At 41.5% G+C, this 10,354-nt stretch overlaps 1 protein-coding gene across 1 annotated transcript; it reads left to right on the top strand.

The window, feature by feature from the left end:
* Nucleotides 1–1,893: 1,893 nt before the first annotated feature.
* On the top strand, nt 1,894–9,941 carry C16H1orf94 (chromosome 16 C1orf94 homolog). Its single transcript, XM_075722183.1, has 6 exons — nt 1,894–2,156; nt 5,920–6,509; nt 7,318–7,481; nt 8,548–8,622; nt 9,028–9,206; nt 9,866–9,941. Exons 1-6 carry the CDS (start codon nt 1,894–1,896, stop codon nt 9,939–9,941), a joined length of 1,347 nt encoding a protein of 448 aa, XP_075578298.1.
* Nucleotides 9,942–10,354: the final 413 nt, after the last annotated feature.

The following is a 10,354-nucleotide window of genomic DNA, read 5'->3' on the forward strand; positions in this document are numbered from 1 at the left end:
CCCGCCGCCTTCAGACTTCACTGCCTTCCACATTCTCTGCAGATATTTAGCAGACTTTTTCATATTCCATTTATCACCCAGTACCTCAGCCTCCCTGACAAAACAGTCTGATCCATTTTGCGATTCCTCCAAATCAAATGAACAATAGCGATTGCAACAGCCCCGAGTTCCAGTTTAACCCCTGGAGCCCAGGGCCGGTCACAGCCATGAACCAAGCCCTCACAACAGCTTCTTGGAGGAAGAGAAACAGACTGTAAAAACAAGGACTTGTTAAACAGAGCAAGTGCCAAAACCTGGTTTTCCCTCTAGTTTTGACAGAAAGCTGCATCCACAGGGCTCTCCTATTTCTCTCTCCCTCCTCTCCCCTACATGCACCATGGCCCAAAGAGTGCAGACAGTACCCTGGCTCACAGATAAAGCCACCCTGGTGATCCGAGGAACTACAGAAGGCATTCACACTGGGAGCATGATCATGTTCCCTAAAATTTTAAGTACCACAATTAGTAATTTGGTATGGGGAAAAAACCTGAAACATCTTAGTAAATGCCACCTGATTTATTTCATTTATTCTCTCTTAACCACATATTATCACTATTGGTGGGAAAAGAGCATTTATCTGGGCATAACCACAAGTTAAGAGATAGCTATGAATAATATCTCTATTAGCAAGAAAGTGCGGTCACTATTTAACCGACATGACAGGAGAGTCCAGTTCTGGATTATCTGAAAAGAGATAAGTACAGAGCCAAGATCTTAGTGTACAGTGTAATGATTTTGGTAGCAAAGAACTCAGTACACAGCTGTTGCATCTGAAGGTGTGCATATATCTTTTACATTTAAAAAAAAATCCTTTGCCTTGTATTTTCACTCCTAGAGCAAGTTTTATAGCCCAGCACCCAAAATGCCAGAGGATCTTGAAAAGTAGCAGTACCAAAGCAAAATTCTGTAGCCCTGATGCCAAAAAATATGCAAGCTCCAAAACTGAGAACAAGTTCTTTTTCCATTGCAGTGGAAGGGCTTACAAGGGGGCTAAAGATACTCTCTCCCTCCATCAGAGGGGCAGAATGCCACTGCACTTCTGGAAACATGGAAAAGTTACAGAAGCTCATGACTAGAAAACGTGCAGTAGCAGCAGCCCTGTGGGCCCAGCTAACCTAGGTGGCACGCAGACCTAGAGACTCACAGCATGAACAGAAGGCGGCCAAGCGCCAAGTAGAAAAAAGGTTCAGCTATTGAGAGATACAAGTCAAAATTAGTCCCTCCTCCTCTTATCTCCTGATAGAGCAGACTTCTGTGCAACTTGCTGCAGAGGGTGGATCTAGAGTGGGCTGTGAAGAGTTTCAGGGTCACAAACTGCTCAAGCAGGGATGGAATGTATTGCTAGATGGGCCTCAAACAGGGATGATGCTGCTCCTCCTCTTTGGGCTGTGGCAAAACCAGAGTAAATGCTAAAGCAGGAACACCCCTTCTTGTCTGCGCTGCTTCCCTCACACAAGGCCTCTGCTCTTCATCTCATGTCAGTGGAAAGATGAGGGACTGAGGGCAAGAGAATGGAAAAGGACCCAAGGGACAGTCCTCTGCACTCTGCAGGGCTCAGCTGCCTGCAGACACAGGAGAAGTGATACCGAACTCAGGCGCAGGGAGGCAGGGACAGCTGAATGCTGAAGACTGGACTCTGTTTAGAGATTTATGCCAGAAAACAGTCTCAACCATGTGAAAGGACACAACACTACCATTTCCATACCTGCTGCTGGAAGCCCAGTGGACATTTCCAGCTGTTACCCTTCCTGCCAGCAGCCAGACCCCATGGTTCCATGGTTGCCACGGCTCTTCATTACCAACACAAACCACCTCTTTCAAAAAGACCGTTTGTGAATGCAGAGAGGCTGAAAGATGCTCCCTGGTGGGAACAGGTTTTCAGCTCCAGCAGTAACATCTGAAGGTCCATTCCCACTGGGACCTTTCCCTAGGCACATCTGGATCCACAACAACACTCCCCAGGATGGTTTGGACGAGGCCTGCCACGAGATCTGGAAACGCGTTCAACGACTCTCTGAAGAGCTGCAGCCCCCATCGTTGGTGCCACCGCTGCCGTATGCTCTCTGCTCAGACCTGTCAGGAACCCTTCAAAGAGACAGCATCAACTCCCAGAGCAAGTAAGTGATCTTTAAGTGTTGCCCAAGCTCTAGGGAAAAAACTGCTGCTTTCCTTTTTACACCTTTCCAAACTAGACTTTTGTAACCTGTTGCCATGAAAGCCTGGGGCACAGGGTACATCGATTGCTGTCTGACAGCCTCCTAATGATGCAAGTTATTCCCACTTTTTCCACTATAACCAATTTTCTTTGGGAAAAAGTGTGTCCCATGAAATCTGACTACTTCAAATTCTGAAGCACCATAAGCAGCTGCTGCATTCGCTTCCCCACAACATTTAAAGAAAAACAACCACACACACATCAAAATATTTACAGGAAGAAGTGAAAGCAGCATTCAGAGGAGCAAAATCGAAAATTAAAGTGTTATAAGGAAGCTACTGTAAACAGCTGATCTTTACAAAGAAAAGCTGAATTTAGCACAGAAAAATTTATGCCAAATCATGTTTCACAGGACAAATAATGGTAAGAGAGGAAAGTACGCTCTTCAGATTAATAGGATAATATTTACTGTATGGTCCTAAACCAGAAAAAGTAAGATTTATAAATCCAGCTAAAAATCAGCAGGCATTAGCACATGTCCAGTTCTTAGAAGTCCGAACAAAACATCATGCAAATCTGGCCCATCTTGCTTGGTACATGAAAGAGTGTAAAGAGTTACCTCGTCTTTAAAAAAGATAACTTCACAGATGAGGAAACAGATAGAACATTTTACAGATGAAGACATGGAGGCACAGAAGGGGAGGTACCTAACACTATGTCAGGTAGAAACCTAGGAATTACGTCTTGGTGTCCTGGCTCCTTTCCTTTCTCCTCCATATCCTAAAGAAGCCAAAAATCTTAAGAGTCCTCAGAGTAAATGCAGGAAGAGGGAAACCAGGTAAATCAAGAATAACCCTTGAAGCCCATGGAGCTGCCTGTAGTGGTAGGTTAAATTATACAGCTGAAATATCTTTACAATTAGCACGCATTCAGTTAGCCTCATAGTTTGGTCCTGCCAGTTGCTAAGAAGTCTTAGGTAAGAAGGCATTATACAAACCAGTGAAACACTATTAACTACTAACAATCTTAATTGTATTCTTTAATAACATTTTTACTCTTAAAGGAATATAGATCTGGTCTTCAGCAATGTCTACTGCAGCAAGGCCAGCTTAACCAACATGACTTCTAGCCCACACAACCTGGTATTACCCTGAAGCTAGTGCAACAGGCAGAGACAGCAGATCAAAATAGTTCTCGTTTTGCTACTTTACTGTGATGCTGATGAACTTTAGGACCCCTGCGATGAAGGCAGCGGCCAAGACACAACCACAAGGACGCGAGAAACTCAGCAACTTCAGTTTAGGTGAAATTAAAAAGCCGGCAAAGTCCAGTGGCTAAAGTACTATCCTTGGGTTCAGAGTAATGATCCTCTATCATTGTTTATCTACTGAGCTGCCGAGTTACCTTTGGCAACGCATCCGGCCATTTCTCTCGGCAGCATTTTCCTATAATTAGCTAGCAGGCTCTTCAGGATAGAAGTACCCTCTGCACACGCACTCGTACAGCAGAGTACGTTGACCATCAGTTGCTCAAAGACCCCAGAGTTGTTGAACCTTCCAACAACAGCCAAACTGAAGTGCTAAAACCAAATTACTGTACAGAGCTCAATGAACTGCTTTGAAATAGAGGCAATTCAAGTGAGACAGCCCTACGTCAGGTTTCTACCTTTGAGGTAGAAGCTTCCATACCCTACCTTAGCTACCTCTATTACTCCCAAAGACTTACAGACAGATTAAGAAAAATCTTTCAGCATATACCAACTGTCAATAAAGGTGTTACCCAGTTCACCAGCTGCAATAGCATCAGCGGCCAAAGATTATACCATGTGACCTTGCTCAATTTAGCAATCCTTAATTATTTTTAAGTATTGACTTATGCAAATTGCTAATATGCTCATTTTAAAATGTATCTGGAATCTCTTGAACAAACAACAACAAGTTTCACCTTCCTGTGGATACAGAAGAGCAAGTCACTGAGAACACCCAGAGCGGGTAGGGACAGGAGGAACCTCTTCTGTTGAGGATGTCACTATTTACCAACATAAAGGAGCTTACATCTTCCATGAGAAGAGGACAAAGCTTCATAGGCAAGCAGAGCTAGGAACACGACATGCTGCATTCACATCTTCAAACATATTCCAACACAGGACTCCAGTAACCCAATATGTAAGCCCAAGAGGGACACTGCCACCTCAACTCTAAATCTTTCCAACTGCAGTCAGGGCACAAATGCCAACAGGTTGTGCAAAGCAGTAAGAAGGGACCCAAAGAATACATGATTTGAGTAAGAAGTTGCAGAATCAGGGCTGCAGCCTGAGAAGCCATCAGAGTCCAGAATCCCTCTGAAAGATGGGATGAAGAGTTCTATGAAATAAGCTGTACTCAGAAATAGCCTAACAATTTTCTATTTCCATATCCACAGTATAAATCTGTTGAGGTTTTTGTTAGAGAATACCTATGTTCTTCAAAAATGGGGGGGAAGCAGCAACCTACTAATTATAGTGATCCTATAATTAGAGATAATTAGATACATTTACAATTTAGAATTTCCTAATTTAGGTGTTTATGAACCATATATGTATCTATATAGTGCATGCACAGAGCATCAGTCTTTCCCTCAAGCTAAGAAGAGTAAATTGATAACACATTAAGTTATTGAACATACTTGGATGTGAAAGAGCAAACTGGAATTTAAATTGGTGTTTTGAGTAGGTAACCACAATAGGCACTAATCGGTGTTTTGAGCAGGTAACCATTATAGGTACTTAGGTGTGCCTTAAAAGAACACAAAATTGTTCAGCTTTGACAGCAGTTCCACTGTAAAGTCCCAGAGGACTTTGGGGGGTATAGAGGTGCTTTGTGATGCACCCTACAAATCAAACCATCTGACAGTCTTATCTCCCTATATGAAAGATGGTTAATGAGCTACAAATACTACAACACCCAGCCCTAAGGTTAAAGCCTTACAGGTGATACCTGAGTTGTGATGACAGGTAAGTCCAAGGAAATTCAGGCCCTCACCCTGCAAAGATTTAAGGATCCACTGAGCCCTGAAGGCTGAAACCATGCAAAGCTGGAGCCTGGAGAACAAACAAGGTTTCTCCCATTAGGGACACTGAGATACAAAAGAAAATTCTTTTCATGTCCAGAACCATGGGGTTCAATTTACCATCTTTGACAGATGACACGAAAACCACCACAGGGCTTAGCTGCGTAAGGCTTCTGCACTTTACAAACTCTTGTGAAGATAACTTCAATAACGATTACCAACTGCTCTAATAATACAGCACAGGGAACCATTTAGTTCTTCCCTGTGGCAAGTGTAACCCAGCCGAAAGCATGTTTAACTCATTCATACCCACTGCCATCAAAGAATCTTGTCTGACATAAAACGCAGATTTTGTTTAAATCAAATTATATTTTGACCCACATATATTTTTAAGTATATATGCTATAATTCTTTGCACACCTATAATGCTGTCATCCAACTTCTGTTGTTCTTGGATAGATGCATTAACTAATTTAAGAATTTTTTTTCCCCTTTTATGTGATTCTTTGGAAAAGAACAGTGTCAAACACGACATTTTATTCTGGTTAAGAAGGAATACTTGAGTCTTACATAGAACACTAATAAAGTAGAAATGCAAGGTTTAGGAGGAGTCAAGAAAAGTAGCTCAATTTTAAGTCATACTCCTTTAACAGCAGCCATATTCCACTTTCTTACAGCAACTACTTGCTAGATGAACCAGACGGACTCGAAAGTATATACAGAGCAATGATTGGAAACAAAGAGAGGGAGATGAAATTAAGAGCTCTCTGTGACACTCAGCTTTCTGCTAAACCCATTATCACCAGCCTTCTGTGTTCAGCAAAATCCCACAAGAATTCCAAGGGGCTGGAGGATGGCAGCGTGACAGGCACTCACAACGCAGAGGGCAGCAAGCTAGAGGTGCCATTTCTACCGAAATACACAGACACTGCCAAAGGTGCAGGCAATGAGGTAATGGCTGAGGAAACAAAGGTAGTGAAGGAGTTCATACAGAACAGCATGTTCAGCTCTGCCATGAGTAGTACAGCTGTGTCACCACCACCAACAGCAGAAAGTCAAGCCACAGGACAGAAGCAGCAGCTCCCACCATTTGCCAAGATTTACTCCAAAACCGACTCCGATGCAGTCACAAATAATCCAGGTATGGATCTGGGCATGGTCCTTGAACATCAGCTGGCAGTCATGGGAAAACTAAAATGTAAACCAGAAGCTGCTGAAAAGCAGATGGCAGGAGCCAGTCAAGCATCACTGCAGCACTTGCTCTATGGTGATGTCCTTTCCAAGCCTTGTGTAATAGACTGAAAACTACTGAGCCATCCTTTTCCATTCAAGAATTCTCATTTTATACTAGGGCACTGGTATCTCCCTCCCCTCTAACCAGCACCTGTCCAATGTCCTCTCACATGTTGAAATAGAGTAGATATAGGAAGGTCATGACCATGGAGATTTATGCATTTGGTCAGTATTTTCTAGAAGCTAGTTTTTTTGGGTTTGGGGTGGAGGTTTTTTTGGAGTTGGGGGTTTTTTGTTGGTTTGGGTTTGTGTGTTTTTGGGGTTTTTTTGTAGTGTCATGATTTTTGGGTTCCCAGTGCAAGACATTTAAGAGATCCCGATTTCCACAGAGTATCGATAACTACATTCCCTGAAGCATCTTAGATTAGACAAAAACAGTGGTGTATGGATCTACTGTTTCAGCTTCTGGACTAATTTATCAGTCTGGAGACTTAGGACACAATCAACTTACTCTCTGCTGCAATTTCCTTATCTCAGAGGATTTTGAACTTTGGGCAAAGGTTCTTGTTCTATTCTTACAATTTCATTCGTTCTTATGGCTCAGGCAATTAGCTTTATTCCAGGTCCCATGGGTCAGAGTTTGATGGCCCTACAAGTGAATTTGAACTGCTAATTGCTGAGTTTGGGTCTCTGTGTTACAGAACCTTAGCCTGCAAAAGTAATGGATATCTTGAACAGATTTTGCTTACAGGCAAAGCATGTCCTCTTAATCGCAAGTGTTCCACAGATTAATGAAGAAAATGCATGTTTATTAATATCTTTAACCTTGTTTTGTTTTACAGTAACTACTGCAACATGGGATAAAAAACATGTTAAATACAATCCAAGTACTTCAGGCTTTACTACTACTTCAGTGACCACACCATTAAATCAGCCAGTGTGGCAGAGTCTGAGCTTCCCTCCACTTCCCATCTTTCCCAACCACTCAAACTTTCCACAGTTTCAGGTAATGTCACACACCCACATTTTGTGAGAAGGTAGAACACTCCCAAGCCTATTTCGACAGACTCAGGGCACTGCCTGCTGCTGTTTTGACAGCTGCTTTCCGATTTGTAGAGTAGAGTAAGAAACCAGGTTGCTGTCCTACTACAGTAAGTTATATTAAGTGGCTCTGGGTCATAAACAAAGCTTTAATAGCACATGTAATGCAGTCCTCTGAGATGGTTGCGATGATATCAAAGGATGATGTATTATTGACACAGATACTGAATGTTGACCTCTCTCAGCCTTCATTAGTTTCCATTTTCACCTTGTATTTACAAATATTTCACCTTGTATTTACAAATATTTCATGCAATTGCCCTGTTTACAGACTGGGATACTGCTTTCTTAGTCTAGTGAAACAGGACTTCATATCAAAGTAAAAAAGCCAAATACGATTAGGAAGAAGCTGAATGTTCAAGTTGAAATAAATAAAAGAATGAATACTGGGAATCTCATGTAGCCATAGCTTTTTATGGGCTATGCTCCCCTAGTTCCCTTTGATTCTGCAAAAAAAAAAAAAAAAATCCACAAAAACCACACCAGAAACAAAGCTATGGTTCTCTAGCAGGATTCAGCTCATCCTACAAGCTGACAAAAGTTGTCACCAACCTGTTATAAAAGACAGGGTGGAGACACATGACCCAGAGCACACGTGTTTTGCCAGACTGAGCTCCCCTGGAAGCTTAAAGTCCAAGAATTTTCACTTTTTCCACTAAGTCAATGCTTAGTTAGCACAACAGATACCTACTTAGCGTAAGATGAGCCAACAGCCCATCCACCTCTCAGCAGTCAACAGGGAACTGAACTTCTCCCCAGGCAGAACAGAGCTATAGAGTGGAAAGCAGACTCCTGTTCCGGAGGTGTCCAACTTAGGGAGACAAAGAGAAGACTTTTGCCCAAAGCCAAGAAATATACTTATCTCAACCTGGTTTCTTTGAGCATAGCATCCCCCTAAAAAGCTTATGCAGAAGTAAATAATGGACCAACCCAGACTGTTTTAAAAATCATGCCTTACATATGCTTAACAGGGTCCGTATCATCAGAGAGCAATGATCCCCTATCAGCCAGCTCTGCACCCTTCCTTTGGATGCTATTCAAGACAGGTGCGTTTAAATGGTTATGAATATGCTTTAATTTGCAGAACACAGATGCTAAGCACAATAGATTAGTCAGAGCAGTTTGTCATGTGCCAAGATTGACATTGGTGCCATTGCAAAAATAGATTTGGGGACGAGATGCTGACGAGATGTAAGTTAATACAGTCTGCTGGATCACTACGTGCTCCAAATAGCTCAAGAGATGGCCTTGAGCCTCTAACTGAAAACATTTCTTGCTTATGCTCTAGTTTTGTATAAAATTGGGAAAGACCACTGTGTGTGTCTGAAAAAAATATCTTTTGACAACTCCAGTTTCTACTTATGGGGTTACTGCCTTGTCAGTATTCCTGTCCCACTTTTTTTTTTTTTTTTTTTTCCTCTTAACGTATGCTATTTCTTTTCCCTCCTCAGGTAGCTCCACACAGCCCACAGCAGATTTTCCAGCCACCTTACCCTCCGATGTTAAACTACATCACCCTGGTTCAGCCTGGTTACCCATACCAGCACAGTACCCCACCTACACTATCCAGCAACATCCAGGATCTAATGGCAGGCGATGGGATCCAGTATCCATTCTCTCCTTCCTATGGGTATGGCCATGCAGATCTGCTTTCTATTTTTCCAGTACTTTAGGGCAAGTTTGTTAGTTGCTGTAAACCTGCACAGAGCTAAAGATTTAATTGGCAGTTGGGTTTCCCAGTTACTTTCTCACCAAATTCCAGATCTGAACAAAAAGACAAGAATTACTCTAAGGTCTAAATTCTAAAGTAATTGTGATACAAACCCGGAGTAATTAGTTTTGGGTGAATGAAGCTGAAACACTGTGCTACAGGAGATGCTACCTACAACTTCCACTCATTATTATGGGTAAAAATTATGAACAATTTACCAAAAATAAATATTTCAACATGATAGAAACCGAAATATTTTGACACTGTCAGAATGAAATTAAAGGATTCTGTTTAATACCCTTCTATAAAAGCTGTAGTTAAAATCAACATATTCCAAGGATCTGGTAAAATAATCTCTGGAGATTCCAGTTCTATATATAATTTTCTGTTAAATGCTTATGGGATAGACAGGAATAGCACATACTTCTCCCCTAGATCACCTTCCCAGAAACCATATTACACATCAAAAAAAAAAGCAGATAAATGCTTCTAAGAGCTCCATGATTAGGAAGAAAAAAGTAATTTAGAAGTTAGATGTAATCTCCTGAAGCTTGACTAAATTTCATTTTCTGTTTTAGGTTTGGTTCTACACCTGGAGGAGCTGTGACAACTAACCTCAACTACTTTTCCAGTGAGAGCTATGTAAAATTTTAAGTGAACCCAGTTTTCCTATCCTAGTATTCAGAGAAAAGCCTGCTATCTATCTATTATAAGTCCTAGGGTGCTATAAGGATTTCATGTTTTCCCCAAAGTGAACATTTCCGTCTAGAATAATCCCCTATGATTTACAGAGTAAGAAACAACTGCATGACAATTCATCTGAAATAATTTTTTTTTTAGGATGACAGAATAAGAAGGGGCTTTTTTGTTTTGGAAGATGGAGACAAATAATAAAAATGTTTTATTTATGACAAATGCCTGAGCTGCTTAGAATTGATTGTTGGTGCAATAACGGTGGTTGATAGAAAAGAGTCTTGGCTGCAAGTTTCAGAGATAGTAACTTTAGTTGTATATTCAAAATGAGAGTAACACAAATTCATTCAATATCTGGGTGGTGCAGCTCCACA

The sequence above is a fragment of the Pelecanus crispus genome, chromosome 16 (genome assembly GCF_030463565.1).
Source record: "Pelecanus crispus isolate bPelCri1 chromosome 16, bPelCri1.pri, whole genome shotgun sequence".
NCBI lineage: Eukaryota > Metazoa > Chordata > Aves > Pelecaniformes > Pelecanidae > Pelecanus > Pelecanus crispus.